The sequence below is a fragment of the Corvus brachyrhynchos genome, unplaced genomic scaffold (genome assembly GCF_000691975.1).
Source record: "Corvus brachyrhynchos isolate BGI_N302 unplaced genomic scaffold, ASM69197v1 scaffold101, whole genome shotgun sequence".
NCBI classification, from domain to species: Eukaryota; Metazoa; Chordata; class Aves; order Passeriformes; family Corvidae; genus Corvus; species Corvus brachyrhynchos.
Window position 1 is genome coordinate 5448481 of NW_008237239.1, and position 19041 is coordinate 5467521.

The following is a 19041-nucleotide window of genomic DNA, read 5'->3' on the forward strand; positions in this document are numbered from 1 at the left end:
GGAATGGAGTGAAGGGTTTACAGTAAATACATTGCTTTGTACTTGCGTTTCTGAAGAGGGAAATCCCACATTTGAATGGATCAATTGAAGTACATTTGCTTTGAATTGTCTGGTCACTTCTGATCTTATTCTGGCTCTGTATACAAACTATGTGATACTGACATTTCTAGGGCTAATTCAAATGTAACAGACAATGGCAGGGGTTGAAGATTGCAAAGGAATAGCATGAGCTGTCAGCATTTTGACGGGTGTTGCCTTCTTTAGAGTAGGAACTCAAGTAACTTGTCTTCTTGGTACATAAATGATTTCAGCTATTCTTTTATATTTATATATATGAATTTTTGCATCTATATGTAAAATATTCCTGAGTGTAGCTATGAATGTTCATCTAGATGTGCACACACACACAAAAGTTGAAATTTTTGGATTGGGTACAAGGAGAAAGTGAAATGCTGGATTTTTCAGTCAGTGTGCACTGTCTGCCACCCCCCAAGCCTGCCCTGCCTTGGAAGTTTTACATGATCTGAATATCTGCACATTAAGTTGCTGTTGACTTACACACTTACGTGCAAGCCATGTGCTTTATTGCAGATCTGTGTGCTTTAAAAATACATTTGTAGATAAACGTCAATTATCTTCTCAGAAGAAATTTGAGAAAACAGAGATATTTACTGCTGCATCCTTAGCAAACAGCCGACCTTGCCTTCTGCCTGACTCCAGAAAAGCAAATACATCCTCAGCCTGGCTTAAAGGAGCAGGAAATGTTGACTCTGACAAAAAGATTTTACTTAGCTGATTTTTCTTGTGTCTTTTTTTTTTTTCTTTTCTTTTTTTTTCTTTTTTTTTGTTTGGTTTAATTTTTTTGGGGGTGGCAATGTAAAAGCTGTCAATTTTTAGGGTATTTTATATTTTAAAAAATAAGCATGTTCTATTGGATGGATTGTAAAATAAAGTTACTTGCATAATAAAACTCTCATTTACTGTACACCAGAATGTTGAACAGTATGTGATTTCAATTTCCAATGAAAGTATTTTTCCTTTCTGAAAGGAACTTGTAGAATACTACAAGCACCACTCTCTCAAAGAAGGTTTTCGCAGTTTGGATACTACTCTTCAATTTCCATACAAGGAATCTGAAAACTCAGCGGGACAGAGGAGTAACAGAACAGGTGGCAATGGTGAGGATCATAAATTTCTGTGTATTACTTTCTGTTTTACATATATATTAAAAGGATAAGGTACTTTGAATGTCTTCATCTTCTGACATATAACCAATTACTATGGCAATGCTTTTAGCTAGGATTTTTTGAAGCTAAGCAGATTCAGATCTGTCAGGAGATTTATCAACATGTCTAGCAAGCTTGTCTTGCTGCCAAACTTAAAATCTCCCCGATATTCAAAAAATCTATTAGACATGCTGGTGAGAGATTAAACTGCATCTTGCCTAGTTTCTTAAGAGATTTGCATATGTGCAGCTACAAGTGTTAATATCTGTGACAATTTCTAATCCTTAAAAGGGGATTTAAATAAATCAGTCTTGTAGCATAGCCCTATGAAGTAGCATCTCAGTAATACGAAATAATTGTGTCAAAAAAAAAAAAGATTTACTATATCATAATTATTTTTATGCATGTTTTTTAACATTGAATGTTTTTTAGAGTCCACTTACTAAGCTTCTGAAAGTTAATGAACTACTGTGCAATGTAAATAGCAGTTAGAAAGTTTTGAAGTTTAGAAATAAACTGAGAAGGCTTACAGTGCATGTGCCATCCTTTATTTACGCTATTACAATTTAAGTGGAAGGCAGCATGACTTTCAGGAGATGGACAGGTACAATGTTAATGATAAAACCTCTACCACATGGCTGGCCTCTGGGAAGTCTATAATGTTTCTGTCAAAGAGCAAATATTAGGTTTGCTGTTCTGCAGACAATGGCTGCATCTTGGTACTGTAACAGATAATAAGAGGAAAATAAAAATTAATGGGGATTTTAACAATATGAAGACTGCTGTGAAAGCCCAGAAAGTCCAGTCTAGGCTTTGTGATGCTGATGGTGACTTTCTTACTTTCATTTGCTGTGTTTGTTGTTTACTTGCTTGCCTCTGTTCCATAACATCTCTGTAACTTTGGAGGCTTTCTTCCTTCCCTAATTAAAGCGAAGATAATTTAGGACAAATGATTGTAAGAAATCAGTGTGTCTCTGGGCATTTCATTTACTGTCTCTACCTCCCAATTCATCTTCTTTCCATTTCTGTTCTCCTTCACTGCTTCCCAGGACTTCTGTCTGTTGTCTCCTCTCTATGCTGTACATGTCCATTCCTGGTGAATTTATCTGCCCTGTCCTTTCCTCTCCCTTTGGCTTGTGGTCTCCCCGTGCTTCTCTCTTCCTCTTGCCATCTCTTGCACTTTCCTCATCCCATGCCTCCACACAGCATTGGGGCTTTAATTGGTGAGAGGACGTGTCCTGCTTGATTTACTTTGCATTTGTTTGAGTTATTATTGACTGTGAGCAGAACCAGATTGTTTTCTTTTTTTAAATTTGGCCAGTTAGAATGTATCTGTACTGTCCACCAACTTCTTAGTCTGCAAGAGCTCAATCATTTCCTGCTTTACAGGATACAAGATTTATAGTACATCCTCATTAACTTGAGTCATCATATAAAAGAAAACATCATCTTTTACAATATCTTTTAGGCAGTATGGGGGAGAGCAAGAGAAATGACTGTGGAGGCTCTCATTTTGGTCAAGGAGGTGTGGAAGTGCCTCTGCTACAGTTAACTATCAGACCTTTAATGGTACAAACTATGCTGGTGGAAACTGGGTTTTGTCTTAGACCAAACTGATCTGAAAAACCTTCCAATTCTCAAACTCCTCATGTAAAATCTAATAGATTTCCATAATTCTGCTGCTTTATCTAGATTGGCTCTGAATGACACTTCCTTTAATGGATCGGACAGTGAAGTGTGTCCCCATGAGTGTGGTGATTTATTTGTTGTTGTTTTCTTGTTTGTTTTGTTTGTTGAACCAAAATGTCCATGATTGACAGTCCATCTGTGGGTCACTCTGCTTGGTTTTTAACCTGTCTTGTTCATTTTTACCAAATTGATATAAGAAAAGCCTAGAAAAATCTAGGCTGTGTGAACCCTGCTGGGCTGAATTTAGAAAGAATTTGGGAAACTTGAGGGTGTGGTTTAGTTTAGTAGAGGAAGCAAGTAAGTCATGTGGCGCAGCATTGGACATGGAGTTTACTTCACAACCCTCAGTGAGGACCACACAGTTGTTTTTTTTTTTTCTTTCTCTTCCTACATAAAGCAAGTGCAAGAAAAATAGTTGTTGAAAGGAAGCCGGGCAAAGTAGCTGAAGAGGTAGAGGGGCACTTTTCCATTTTCTTTTCAGTTTTGCAGCTGCTCAGCATGGGGCTGAAGCTAGTGAATGCAATGGGCTTTGGCAGTGTGAAGCTGATTTGAAGAAGGATTTGGGTTTAACACAGTATTTTTCTCTATGCTATTCACATATCTGGATTTTTTAATGAAGCCGTCTTTTGAAAAGACATCAACTTTTTTTTCATAACAGCTGATCTTTAGGGTATATAGCTGACAGAGTAAGTGGGAAAGGTATTTCCAAAAAATATTAGTTGAACCACTGCAGACTTTGACAGAGTTCTATAATTTTCTGCTGCCAAGTTCTTTCAGCTGCTGTGAAATTGAATGGCAATACCGAATTGACTTTACTTCCCAGAAAAGAATGAGAAAGGAGTATGTTAATTTTTTTGTATTTGTTATGTTTTCATTTACCCATATGGGAACAGAAAAACAACTGGCATTTCGTTTAACTTGTAATTTCTAATATGAGTCATAGTAAGTCACCTTGTAACTTGTTAAATTTTCAGGGAATTTGACTCTAGCTTCAGCATCTACTTGATTTTTAGAATATTTTTTTAGAATAAAAATCTCTATTTTAGTGGTATAGTTATTTTGCCTTTCCAATTTTTGGCTTCACACTTGGATTAGAAATGTGATTTTCAGTCTCCTGGCCTTGCAGAAGTCACCCATGTTGTTCTGGTATTCACTGTACACTTTTAATGTGGTTGTAAAAGCTGTCAGACATTTACTTTTGTCAATACAGAAATTCAAGTTAATTGGGAAGGTTTTTTGGGAAATGGTATGTATTCTTAATTTTTCAGTCTTAGGCTTTTCTAGACACACACACTATGATCAAATTTTGTTTTGCTACAGAGAAAAATATAATTCTTACATTAGATTACAGGAATGATCAGCCAGTAAATGAAATAAAGGCAAAAAGGGAGGAAAAGTGGACATTACTCTCTGGAATAGAATAATGGCACTGTATTCTGATTTGCTGATGCAGAGCACAATCATACTGAGAAATTTGAATCTTTATGAAATCTAGATTTTAAAGTAACCTAATTCATGAAGCCAAGTACTACTTGAGTGATGTTTTACTTTGTCTGTTAACTGGGAGTAGGTATATTAACTAGTTAGGTCATCTTACTGCTTAATGCATTAACTGTGTAAAGGTATCTGTTAGTAAAGTAAAACAAAGCAAGTATCATCCCAACCCTTAAGGAATCAAAAGAATTCAGCCTTTCTGCTTAAAAGCCAACACCAACCCCCTATCATCAAAACAGACCAGTTATCTGTAGAAACCTAGTAGGATTTCCTTGCCCACATAGGTTTACTTGTCCAGAATTTGACACATAAAACCAAACTTCCAGCTGTATCAGAGAGAAAAATTAGGATAAAAATCTGCTCAGTTAAGGACCAGCCACCCACCATATAGCACCTAACGTGGCTGTGTTCTGTGTGCTGCTGTTCCACGCTGCCATTGTGCTTCTGTACAAATAAAGGCGAGTATTTGCCTCTAAGAATGCTCTTAAGTCAAGTGGCCGTTTTGGTTTGTGTAGCACAATTCCCCTCAGAGCTGTCACTTGGGGTTACTGTCTCCAGTATAAAGGGGCCCCTCAGGTAACCTCATGCATCCCATAGTACATTTAGTGTTAGAGGTGGAGAAAGGATCATCATTGTGAAGGATCAGAAGGGAGTTTCCAGAGTGCAAGAGGCCCTGGAGTGTGATTTTTTGTCCTAAGAAACACTAACCTAAAGTGCTGTTGGTTTGTGTTGTGGGACTTCTGTGGTCTGTTTTTTTTTTTATTTAAATCCATAGTTTGAATGTTAAAATACAGTATCAGTCCTACTTTATTTATGCTTATAGTTTCCTTGTCACAAATGTATCCATTGTCATCCGGGTAAGATGCACAAAACTGTATCTTTACCTCCACCATGAATTCTTGCATAAAATCGTTCTAGTCACCATTCCTGCAAATAGCCATTTTGAAGCAAAATTACTGTGTTTCATGTGTAGCCACAAGAATAAATTCAGAGAAGTAGCTGTAAGTGATAAATATAACCCTGCTATTTTTTGAAGGAAAACTCTTGTTCAGTAATTACATATATTATTAGCTATAATTTAGAAGCTACATTATCATTTATCCAGTTGAGATGAATGTACCTTTCCAAATCATGGCTGGGAGCAAAGATCCCAACTTTATTAGACATGCACACTATATATCCTTATTGCCTCTTCAAAAGAGATCAATAAACTGTAGCTTCACTTGAAGCCATTCTAGTTCACTTCATCTAAATTTTGCATTTAAAAGTACATTGCCCCTATTTTGGTGACAATAGAGCAAGTACACCTGTGGCTTTCACCCAAGGAAGCTGCTATAGGGACTTAGGATGATATGTTGGTTCTGCCTAGGCCAAGCTTAGGCATTGTTTGCTTGCTCGAGGGGTTTTTTGCAAGTTGGGGAAACGGCAAATGTGAGCAGTAGTTTGGGCCTTAGAGGATGTAGTTTAGCTGTGGAATTCCTATTGATGTTAATGATTAACAGGGCAAAATGCATACTTTTTTTCCATGCCATAATATGTGACTCCAGTTCAACTTAGACTATTTCCTAATTAAGGGCATGTGACTAGTCTTGCTGGGCTCAAGAGGATTTATGTATGCATGAGTTCTTGCTTTTGTAATGGTAAGAAGTGGGGCACACAAAGAATTAAAGAAACTTCTGTTAAATCCGAAAATATTTGCAAGAGTCTGCGCTTACGATTTGCTTCTCTGAAACCCTAAATGGGTGACTTCTTCCTACTTTACTCTTTGAAAAATGCAACTGTTAAAAATTAAATCAGAGATCCAAATTTTCTGGTTATTACAGTCAATTTCCTTGCAGACATCCTTAGTAGGGAACCTTAGTTTCCTTATTATCAATGAATTATATAGTTAAAAAACTATTATTTAAATCTTATGCCAATATTTCAATGTTGTTTTGCTTTTCTCTTTTTCTCTTTTTTTTTTCCTCTAAGCCCCCTCTTTGTTCTGTGGGTTTTCTTTTGTAACTCCTCCAGACTACAGCTTTGTTCCCCCTTCCTCCACTCCTTTCTGGTCAGGTACTGCTTTTACTGCTTTTATATTTCTTCTACATTTGCTTCTGTTGTTTGTGTGGAGCAAGTGAGGGAAGGGACGAATCATTAGATTCAGATACTTCAGCTCTTCTCTGACTCCAAAAACAGTTATTACATGTTATTCTTGGAGTGTAACAAAATCAAACTCTTAAACTTTTGAATTGTTACTGCTTATTGCAATAAGCAGTTTGAATAGGGGTTGCAAAGCTCAATAGTTGCAGCAGATTCCATCAGTGACCACTTGACTGTTAATTTGCCATGCAGTTGACATCTACGAGCTATACATTTTTAATGTATTTGTTCAAATGCACAAACATGGAAATCTCACTGCTTGTTGGTAAATAATATATTCGTCCCATCCCTGCAGCAAACCATACTGCAGTAGCATCTTAGAATATAGCAGGGTTTTTTGTAGAGAATGCTTTCTTTAAATTCTGCATTAACATTGTTAATTAATTTTGCCCATCTGTTTTCTAAATATTGTTTTCTTTATTTCCATTTAACCATCTCTGGCTTTAATAGATGCAATAATTTCAAACTAAGAGACTGCATAAAAATGCTAAAAGTATTACCATTGGCAGCCTCAATTAGTGCATCAGTATGGGTATGACTTGCTCTGATCTGTAAGATCTGGTCTTCAAAGAGGTGAACTGCACCACTGGACAACTGAAGAAGAATTTTGCCAGTAGAAAGGTGAATGTCTTTGAGGAGTACATGGAAGGAGCTGCTGATGTGGAGAACGCAGCATTTGCTCACATTACACTGGCCTACCTTTGTGTACAGGGGGTGGAGGACACTGCCTGGGTTGTGCACATCAGGATTGGGGCTGGCTTTTGCACTAGGGAAGGGAGGTGTCCAGCATGCACAAATGCAGATGTAGTTATCAAGATCTCAGTGGGCAGTATGTTTTACACCTGCCCCACAGAAGCTGTTCAAATTATTTAGTGCTCTGAGAAGGATTCTTGAGGCTTTCCGTAGTTTATTGAGGGGGAAAAGGACGTAGATGGCAGCTCAGTAGTAGAATGGTTACAGTGCTTACTTGTGCTGAGAGCATCTCTGATGACCCCTCTCTTGATTCACCCCAGGGATTTCAATCTCCATCTATTAGACTGCACTTGGATGTTTTGCCCCTCAGTTGTTTCTTCCATTTCTATGCCCTTTACATACAGATATTTTTGGGGCAGATACTTTTGCTTTTCAGTAGTCACAGTAACGACTGAGAATCTGAGCTAGAAGGTGTTCTTCCAGTTGACATTTGCTTTTATAGAGGGACACAGCTGTAGAAAAGATGAGTAGAAAGCCATTTTGGTGTAGCTGTTTGCCCTGTGGTCATGATGCTCGCCGGACGCTCTGAAGCACTCACCTGATTTGAAACAACATGGAGGAGTTAAGTTGTAGCCCTTTGTTCAAGGTAAACCCTGTGAGCTTTTGTCCTTTTGGGCAAGGATAGGAGATGACATCTTGCATTCAACTGCCCAGTTGAGTCTAAATTCTGTTCTTACTGAAACTGGTATCTGTTGCATGAGGACAAAATTATGCAGTGGCCTAAGGTGATAGAACAGCAATCAACACTCAGTTACTTTAAGCCTACTACACATTCCCACATATTCCCATATGTGGTTTCAACAAATTATAATTACATTCCTTTTTTCCACATGAAAAACTGCTGTATCAGAAAATTCAGTAATAACTATAATAATAGGTACAGATTCAATGTCTTGCATATCACAATATGCCAGGTTAAGTATTTTGTTACAAAATATTAAAGGAAATTATTGATCTGCACTTCTTAGTTAAGCTTATCTACCTGTTACATTCTGATTGCTAAGCTATGTTGCTTCATATGCTTGTAGTTAAACCTTTTTAAAAATAGCCAAATAATTTGCCTATATTAAAAGAACAAATACGTATTTCATGATATTACAAGTGTTTTTTTCAAAAGTATCTTTGGAGCTGGCTTAGTTCTGCTGATATGGAAGTTGGTAACACAGGAGAACAAACTACTGAGCACTACTGAAGGTGCTGCCTGTGTCTGGATAGCAGAACTGAGGTTTGGTGAAACAGTACATGTACAAATAAATGTACACGGCTTCAAGAAGCATGGAAACTAATACACAGGAGCAACCCTCAGGGCATATGGCTGCAGATTTATGAGGAGGCCAGAGCACAAGGAGAGAGAAACAGCTACTCACAGCTTTAATAATAGTACATTGACCTTCATGGAATTTAAGCATGTGAGCTAGACCAGCCTGCTGTGATCTCTGTTGTTTGCACCTAGATGCTTCATCAGGCTCAAACTAGTATTAAAATTCATTTGCAGCACATCTACTTCACTGTTAATGTCCAACATACTCCAGTGTAAATCAAAGCCGATTATAGTTCCCAGTAGTCATCATCTTCTGTTTGCAGAAGGAAAAGCCAGATTAAGTAAAAGCATCTTTTTCTCATTCACACATGTACTTTTTATTTACCTCCTTTGGATTTCTCACTCTGTTTCCAGTTAGTTCTCTGAGAATCTCCCTCCTAATACACAAGGCTTATTTATTACTGCTTTCTCAACAGCTTATTTTCTTTTTTATCACTTTCTCTTCTCCCCCTCTTTAATTTCTCATTCACATTCATTCACCTGTTGGGCCCTCAGTTTCCATCGATCTCTGCTGTTAATCCCATTGTCTCCCTGCATTTTTCCTGTAGCTGTCCTCCTCCTGCCCTTCACTCAGCATTCCTTCTCTCTCCCATCTGTACAGAGGTCCTTTCCATGTGTTGTCTTCCCTCAAGTTTTACTTATCCTGGGACAGGGCTGATAGTCTCTACTCAAGTTGTTTTTGTGACTGTGTCAGCAGAGAGATACGGTTAATATTTTTTTCCAAAATTAGCACTGTCATTTCCCTGTATTCCATCACTCATCTGACTTCCTTTTATGTATTTCCTATTGGGAACTTCACTTTTATTTGACAGTATGGATCTTGGGTTCTAAATTAATCTAAATTCTGCTACTTTCTGCCTCAAGACTTTTGAAGATATATGGTTTTGATTTCTCTTATTTTTCTCCTTTTCCTTTCTGCTTTGTGACTTGAAAAAGAGTTAGAAGTCCTCCTTTCCCCCAGGTGTGCTCCTCTTTCTTCTCTAATTTTCCTTGCTATTTTCCTTCTTTATTATTCCTCTATGCATTTCTTCCCTTCTTAGTTATTTTCTTCCCCATTTTCCAAAATGTGTTCGTCTTTGCTTCCTGTAATCTTTTTCCTTGCCCCTTTATCTTTTTTCTAGAACCTGAAATTATACCCTGCTCCTGCTCCCCAGAATCACTCTTCCATCCTGCAATGCTTCTCCAAATCTGCCAGTGATATTGCTGCACACCTGGGAATGGTTACTGACCCTACAATCAATAACTGCCCTTTTTTTTTTTCTTTCTCCAAAACAAATGCTGCCATTCATGTCAGGATCTAAACAAGTAGCATCTATATCTGACTTGCTAAGGGGGTAAAAAAAGCATGTTTGAACTTTAATGTGCTTAATATATCACCTAAATTTTTGCAACATCAATGTAAGCCATGAATTTAGAGGTTGATTCTCTGTTATATGGCATCCTTTACATAATTTATCAAGTGTCCGATAAGCGTACTCTACATAAGCAGTCAGGAATGTTGGACTAAACTTTAGTGACGTGATAGAAAATAGGGCATAATCTGTTGTCAAAACTATTTTTTAGGCATTCAATTTTTATGATATATCTAATAATATTTTAAACATACTGTTCCTTGTTATTTTAAATTAAACTGTGTGTATTTTCTCTTTAAGATCTGAACATACATTGATTTGCAGATATTTAATACTGTTATGTATCTGTGGTCCAGTGGGGTCAGAAGAAAACTTAGATGCAAGCAGAGCTGAACTGTTTAGATTTCCCAGCTCATTTGCCATGTTTTGGGTTTCTGATTTAAATTAAAGGCAACTAGCTATGAGTTCTTAGTATTACATTGTTGAGAGCATTGCTAAACTAGAATCTTAATGGCATTTCCTAATGAAGATTGGGCATTTCTAAGAAATTTGGAAGGGTTCTGAGGAGAGAGATGATTCTAGGTACATTATACCAAGTCATCCATCATGATCATATGAATTCTTCTGAAATCTTTTCAGTAGAAAGCTTACCTGGGCTCATGAACTCCTTTTACAGTAATTTACATGGGAAAAAGTTGTATTCATGGAAAAAAAAGCTAAAAAATGCCTTGACCAAATAATCTTACTACAAAATGCCATAGAGTAGTAGCTATTCTTTCTAAAGTGCTCAAGTCAAAGGTCTTGTATCTGCTAGGCCATGCCCACTCTCCTCTCATTGTCCTCACATTGGAATCTTTGAGGGTTTCTTTTGAACGTTTCGACATTCTACATCAGCGCTGGACACATAATTTCCTATAAAACTGTTTGGAAAGAGGGGTTGGTTTTTGAAGTGAGGCTTTTTGCACCTTTGCTTTTTAAAAATTCTTAACAGCTTTTTTTTGTTTAAAATGTCTGGGCTTTACATTGGCAAAATTCTTCTATATTGATGTACCTTAAAACTTAAAAGTATTAATTTCACTGAACCTTAATTTTGTAGAACAAATTCATTGGTGATTTACAGAAAAAAAACTCCTGAAAAGAATAGATGTACATCAGTCAATATTAATGCAGATTGTGGCAAATGATCCGTGGACACTTCCTGTAGAAAGTCTGTGCCTTTTTGCTCATGCTGATGTTAGCTTCCAGTTTTAAGTGCATTAATATTTAACTTGGGACTTGTTTTTTGAAAGAACAGCACCTTATTCTGTTTGTTTTGCTTCATTAGAGGTCTAAAGTTAAATCAACTGTAAATGCTAATAATTCTTTTGGAAAGAAATTAGTGACCTGTAAAATATGTTGATGCATATAACTGGCAGCGAGTTTTATTATGAAGCACAAGTATAAAATAATTGCAAATGTATTTTAGAATCTCAGGGTGGGGAATATTTTATTTATGGCTCATCTAGTTTGATTTTTTTTCTAAAAATAAAGAGGACTATTCAAAAAACCACAAAAAATCCCTTCAACTTTTACACCATTTGCCTGTATTTAAATCTTCTTGATCTCTGTAGTGCAGATGTTTTGCATAAAATGAATGCCAGTGTATGTTGCTGTGGAATCCTTGTTTTATATTTTACAGTATTTCTATTTACAGTAGTTTGGTAGCCCTCATTTAACCAACCTTAATATCACCACCATCTGCTTCCTTTCAGTGCTAAGCCCGAAGGTGATAGGCATTGCCATAGCCAGGTATGACTTCTGTGCACGAGACATGCGAGAACTGTCCTTGTTGAAGGGGGATGTTGTCAAAATTTATACCAAGATGAGTGCCAATGGCTGGTGGAGAGGTGAAGTAAATGGAAGGGTAAGGCTATTTTTTTTTTTCTTTTCCTGTGTCTCATTTCTGCCTTCACTAACAGTGATTTTTTCACATAATGGAACACGTTCTCATATTTGTTGCATAGGAGCCAGGCAGAACTCTAGCGAGGTGGCTTTCCCAGCATCTAAATTATTAGTTATTTAATGCGAACTACCAGGCTGAATATTTGGGCAAGCTTATATGTTTGAAAAATAACCAGGATTAATAGCACTGCTACAGTTGACCTTTCTTGAACTGTTTTGCAGACAGATATTTGGGGTCAGGTTCCTGGTGCTGTGGAACTCTGTTTAGCACTTTACCACAGAAAGATTTTCCACATCTTTCTGCCAGACTACAATGCAATGGAATCAAACACTCTTTTTAAAGGAGGTTGCTTCTTTGATGTCTACAAATGTGGCCCATATGAAGTGACATATTTAGCAGGGATTTTTATGAACTCACTTAACATTCTGCTCTGAGACTTGGAAGTGAACTTTCAGTTTTGACCTATAAAGGGTTTACTGTTTCAATCTTAGTTTACTGCCTTTTAATGCAGATTAGTCAGAAACATTTGAGGCTGCTGTTTCCATGTCTAAAGTGGCGAGATGCAGGGTCAAGGAATGTGAGGTGGAAGAATGTAGATTTGTCTGGAAGCTGGAAATGATAGTTGCAAGTCCAGTTGAAGTGCATGTCCAGACTTACTGCTTTATGTGGAGAACCTTTTTTATTGTGTACATGAGCTTGGTTATGTTAAAGTTATATGGTTAAAGCTTATTAAATAGTAGTCAATTAGACCAGAATAAAATAGGGAAGCAGAAGAAATAGCCATTATGCTGTATACATTTTACATGTGAAGAGAGCTGAACAACTCATTGTAATGCAGCTGCCCACATTCTAAAGGATGCCCTGTTACATGCTGGCATTCCTTGGTGGCTTTCATAGCCTGGACTTGACATTACAGACTCAGCCTCTGGAGATATTTTGGCAAGATAGTCTAAAACAAAATTTCTGCAGTTACCCCTTCTAGTCATGCTCTAGGTTTGTTCTTGAGTTCTTTCATGAATGTTAAATTGACTTTAGTTATAAAGAAGTCTGAAAAAACTGAAAGCAAATACATAAAGTAAGAAATACATGACATTGTATCACTGTATATCTTACATAATACTTATTTGGCACATCATTAATTTCAGAATGTAGGTAACTTTATAACTTCTGAAGTGTAGGACACTAGACTCTGCTGTCTAGTTCTGTCATATGTAACACCTGTTTTGGTGGCAGTGGAATTCAACTCCATGTAAAGCAATCAGACCAGTCACTGTTTTCTTTACAAGAGGATTCCCTGGACCCTGACTGGAGCCTGTTAAAAGTTTAACTCCTCATTCAAAAAATAGCAGCATCCTGCCTGTAGTAAAACTACTTCCACTCCTGGCATTTTTCTGAATTTTTAGACTTCCAATCTGTGCAAATGTGTTTTAGATTTTTGGAGGAGGAAGTGACATAGAAGGTGTTCGTCTCCAAATTGTCATATCTGCAAGTTATTATCTTCTTAAGGGTACTTACCCTCACTGTGTCAAGTCAGCCAAGTTTATCTTTGTAATCTTATTAATATATTTACTGAACAGACCCATCCTTGTTGTGCCTAGTGCAGCCATTAAAAAAAAACCCTGTGCATCTCATGTATTATTTTGTTCTGCTTTTCCCCTTTTTAGGTGGGCTGGTTTCCATCAACTTATGTTGAAGAGGACGAATGAATTAAAAACTATCCTCTGCTGACCAGCAGTTTCAGGGATTGTAAAAATTTATATCTTCAATGTGTTACTGGTCTTGTTAAGTATTTAAACAGCAACATTTTTGTCTGTCTGAACCTTTGAGTTTTAGTGTTGGGATTTATACAGAAGTTTGGGCTGACAGATACTACCTTACCCAGAGCTGTGCAAGAAACAAGCTGCCAGTTTGCCGTCAGGGGGGATCAGTACCAAGTCCAACCCTCACCTTCCCAGAAGATCTCTGGAAAACAAAATTCTTTGTTCCTTTTCATTTCACCCTGTACTACACCATGAGTACTAGCAATGGCTGAATATTTAATGTTTTCTAGCTAACATCTGTGGTGGTACAAGGACATGAAGGCTTATTATTCCTTATCACTGCATGCAGCAAACAGATTTCAATCATTCCAGTGGGCATAAAGTAGGGTTGTTTTGAGACATCAAACTACTTCACATATCAACTTACAAACCATTTTACACCCTTAAAAATATTCTGAAGGAAATACATAGTAAATATGAGTAGTATTCATGCATATATAATTACTTAATTGGCTACTTTGAGGTCCTGCCCAAATCTTCTGACAATCTGTTTAAAGACATTCTAAAAAGGTGTAGTGATGTGTATTGTTTTAAAAAACATCCACAGAGTGGAATTGTGTGATCCTTTTATTGTCATCTCAAGCCTTTTTATGTGAGTTTTTTTCATTTAAGCAGCTGACAATAAAAGTGCAACTGGAGGATAGTCATGACAAGATGAGTTGAAAGTTTTCAGCAATGACATTAGATAAATACTGCAGACCTATTCTGTAGGAGAAAATACTAATGCAAGATGATGTCATTTCTCAAGAACAAAAGTGTTTATCTTTACCTCTTGATTGATCCAGATGAACTTTGATGCTTTCAACTCAAAACTGTGTTTTCCTAGTTAGACAGTTTCTGTCACCTTTTGTGAATGCAAATAGAACTTACAAACTTCTTTCTGCCCTTTCCGTTCCTGTTTCCTGGGATGTTAATGGCAGTTCAGTGAGGGAGTTGTCTTGTTGCAGTGTTCTGAACATCCCCAAGGAAAAATGTGTCTAGGTTAGCCAGGCTGAAAGATCAGGCCTTGTAAAATGGTGTCCACTGCTTGGTGAGGCAGTGTTTTAATGCCATTATAGAGGGGCAGAAATGTAGTTATAAGCTAAAATAAATGTGGCTGATGTCTTCAGATGTGCAGTATTGAATATTTAAGTAATGTCAAGCCTAGCTTGAAAGAAAATCAAGCTCTTAAATGAAGTTAATTCATCCTGTCCCACAATCCTCTCTGTTGCTTTTGCCTGTCCTGTTTTTCTGTTGGCATCTTGCCATTAGTGTGCACAGACACTGCACAATTTAACACTGCAGTGTTTTCCTAGGCTACAGGCAACATAATCTCCACTACTTGTCCACAGTGCAGAATCTACTAGTACATATTTGGGTTTCTCTTTCGCTGCCTCCAGGAATCTTTGCTTCTTTCTGGCCTTTCCTGGCCATCAAGAAGAATCAAGCACAACACAGAGAATTCACAAAGATCCCCTTCATCTCTGCAACTGTCTTACCCATCTGCTACACCTGGCATGGAGTGTGTGACCAGGGGAAAGAGAGGAGCTTCTCATTAGAAACTTGACTTGAGAGATGCAGCCTTGCAGATGAAATTCTGCCAATGCTCTAACTTCTCAAGGATTTACCTCAAAATTATGTAAACTGTGATTGTGTTGAGTACATTACTTGATGGAATAATTGAGAGCATTTGTAAATATGTAGATGATGCATAAAAATTTTGTAAATGATGTGTACAGCAGTGTAGAGTATACAGTCTTTGATCATGTTTTGCCATGCTGTTTGATTGTCTATTGTGAGCTTAATCCTATATTCCTTAAGTAGACAAAGATGATTCTTTTCCAGTTTTGCCTGCTTAAGGAGTAGAGGAATAGGCTCTAAGTCTTTGAAGTGTTTAGTGCTTTACTGTCATATAGTTCTGAGAAGAGGCAGTTAAATTCAGTATGAGTTGAAAAATGTCTCAGTCATTTTTAACAGCTTGGGTTTAGAATCATTTTGAGTATTCTCTCCATCCTAAAAATGTTGTAAAGCTTTTAAGCAATTCCTGAGTCCACTAGTCATCCTTTGTGAAGAATGAAAGCCATAGGTAAACTTCACTTTTGTGGCATAAATCTACATATCATTGTCTGTTTTTAATGCCCTGTATTGATTGAGTTAATGCTGCATCTTAAACTATATTTTGAGTACCAAAGACTTCCTAAATATTCTGGAGTGTCTCTTTCATGTGCTGCTTTTGCCTGTATGGAGTTATTTTTTGTCATGCAATAATGGAGTCACAGTACTTTAATTTGTACTATTTTGTAAATATGTTAAATATAATAAACTGGTTAATTTTTTTGTTTAATGGTATGTGTCAAGATACGTAATTTGCTACTGTGAAGGTTGTGCTTAATTTGTCTCACCACCTTCTCATTGTGAGAAGTTGATAATGTTCCGTTTTGGTTTCCAGGATTTATATAATCCTTATTTAGCTGTAAAACTGAGCTGTCAGTGTAAGTGGCATAGTATAGCTTACCTTGAGAACTTTTTGTTGTCAGGATAATTTGCCTTGTGCAGCATCCAGGAAGATGGTGAGGTTTGTTTTGTTTTGTGATTTTAGTTTTTTTTTTTAAATTTATTATTATATTTTTAGCTGTAGAGAATCAGTCATATACTATTGATTTTTGTCTGTCAAAGATGATACTTGTAATTTTTTTTGATTGAAAAGAAGTTGTGCCTAAAAAGTTTTATGTGTAGTCTTTCACAACGACATCTTTCCTCTTCCACTTTTCTTTTTTCTCCCTCTGTCGTATGTGAATTAACATATAAATTCAGGCTGAACTGAGCTCAAGTCTGAAAATACAGTCTGTGCCTGATTTCATGGGCTACTTGATAACCGTTTTGTGATGTAGCCCATTCATGTATTTTTTACAATGTAACATTCATTATTAATGTGTTTATAAAAGTATTTCTGGATAGGTGAATTAATTCAGCAAGGTCAGTAATGATTCAGTTGCAATGTTGTTTTTGTGTCCCTTTCATTTTTCAGTAACAGAGATTTTCTTGCAGAACTGCCCATCTAACAGATAATTATTAAACCTAATGAGGCATTTACACATCTCTGCAGATGTAAGGCATAATTTTCCTGTCACCCGTGAACATATCACATAACTAAGACTCACACCTAATGTGGGATGCAAAAATGTGTCCTAATTAAATGCTCTTGTTAACAGTATCACACTCAGTCACAGACATTCTCCTTCCCCTTGTATGCAAGAAGAGATGTGTCCTCTGATGGGTAAGAAATTGAGAAAACACTGTAATTAGGGCATAAGAATCACCTCTGGCTGTGTTCTCAGTAGTTTTTTTTTTCCCCCGTTGTAAGGCTTAGAAGCTTGAAAATCTCAGCTTGAAAAAATCTTACCTTGACAATGAAAATTATGCCAACCAGGATTCCTTTCCCCTTTGCCTCACAGGCAAGCTTGAGATGCTCTGTGAAGAAGAAGAAAAGGACAATTCTCAAGGTTTTAGCCATTTATAAAGGTGAGACAGAGGTACGTCTAGAAAATGTGGTGCTTGTTTATACAAAATACCAAGCCTCAGACCCAGGTTTTGTTCTGTTGACTTTGATATTCAGTTCAAAAAAATTTGTCTCAGTTAATTCTTGTCTCTTTGCTGGAAACCGGGCTGCCGAGAGCCTTACATTACTATTTTTTCTGAAATTCAAGTTATTCTCTTCAGAGCACTGCTTATTTCATTTGAGTGACAGAGGAAGCACTCCCTCTGCTCCATTTTATTGCTGAGAATGACATTATATGACAGAGTATTTCTTTGGTTAGTTTGGGTCATCTACTACTTTCTGTCCTCCAAACTTCTGTTCACTGGGGGTCATGGCACAGAGTAAGAAACAGAGAAAGCCTTGATCACCAAGAGCTAAACCCTCAGTGTGTTGTCAGCGCTGTTTTTGTTGCAGATGTAAAACAGGGGGCTGTAAGAGCTCAGATGATGGCAGTCAGCACCATCTGGGGCACACCCAGTACAGGCATAAAGGGAACTGCCAGGCAGGGCTGCTCTGTGCGTGTGTTTTTGTGTGTGTAATGCACGGTCCTGTCCCAAGCTACTACACGAAGCAGGAGCCAGGCTGTGAAATGTGCCATGGAATTTCTGCTCTTTCCTCCGTGTCCACTCAATGGAGGAGGGGTAGTTTTGAGTTTAAGCTTCCTAAAGCTGTGAGATGAGATGTTAATCATAGCCACTTTCTCACGAAATGCTGAAATGTATGATGCATCTATAATTAGTGAAAAGAAATATAGAAAGGATTAAGCTTCAGAAATTGGCTGCAGAAGGGTGATTCATTGCATTATCTTAGCAACTTCCTTTTGAAGAACAAAGAGCCGTTTGTTTTTATAGCAAATGAAATTTGGGTTTCTAATTTAGTTTTATAATTCCTGATCTGCTGTAGTGTGTTCTGCCCATTCATTATGAGGATCTCTGCTGCTTACATGACTGTGAAGTTAGATTTTATTTAATAAGCCTCCTGGAATATTTGAGTTATTGGTGATTTTTTTTCTGGGTTACAATTTCCTACCTGATAAATCTGCTTTTTGGAAAATATGTGAGTTCATTTTAAAATGTAATCTGACCATAAGTAAATTTACAGATACAAGAAATGGCAGGTTCAGAGGTGGCTGTTTACCAAGGGGCACCAGGCTGGTTTGCTTCTTTCGGAACTGAGTTTTTTTGTATTGGTAGTGTAATATGTGGCTTTGGGAAGAACAGAAATAGAGGAGACCAGAAAACAAGAAGTAAAAAGTTGATACCACACCATATGTGTTAGAAACAACCTGGTATGTGGTAACTTCTCTAAATGATTGCCCAAAGTATTATATGTCTATATGATAGCATTGGATTGGAAACAAATTCTCTTATGTCACTGTGTGGGAAAACATTTGCTAATGTGGTCCTCCTGGTCTTACCAGATAACTCTCTAAATCTGTTTTCAATTAGTTGTCTTTTTTCCCAAAGCAGTTAAAAGGTCTCCTCAAGGACACACAGTATTATTTCTAGATTTATAATTCTTATTCGTGCATAAGGCTAATGGAAATACATATAATTGAAGAAACCTTTTCTCTGGTAGTTTTACTATTAGTGAACCTGGTAGCCTGTAGCTATTAATAATGTGGAATGTGCCAGGAGAGCCCCACCATACTCAGTTACCTGGGTATGTACAAAGATCTTACCTACCTCTTCTCCCTTCCCCATTATAAAGTTCAGCTGAGGTGTGGTACAAGTCCCACAAGTATTTACACCACTCGTGTGGGGAGAAGAAAAATACAGGCAGATC

At 37.2% G+C, this 19041-nt stretch overlaps 1 protein-coding gene across 3 annotated transcripts in view; it reads left to right on the plus strand.

Moving 5' to 3' along the window:
- Positions 1-16062, plus strand: part of VAV3 (vav guanine nucleotide exchange factor 3) — a 122720-nt gene extending 106658 nt beyond the window's left edge. For 2 of the 3 annotated variants that reach the window (XM_017729759.1, XM_017729760.1), the window contains 4 exons: positions 1049-1178; positions 6381-6464; positions 11729-11880; positions 13584-16062. In XM_017729759.1, coding sequence (XP_017585248.1) covers positions 1049-1178; positions 6381-6464; positions 11729-11880; positions 13584-13625 — 408 coding nt within the window. In that variant the 3' untranslated portion in view covers positions 13626-16062. The remainder of the gene's footprint in view (positions 1-1048; positions 1179-6380; positions 6465-11728; positions 11881-13583) is intronic. The other variant, XM_017729761.1, reaches the window with a different exon arrangement.
- Positions 16063-19041: the final 2979 nt, after the last annotated feature.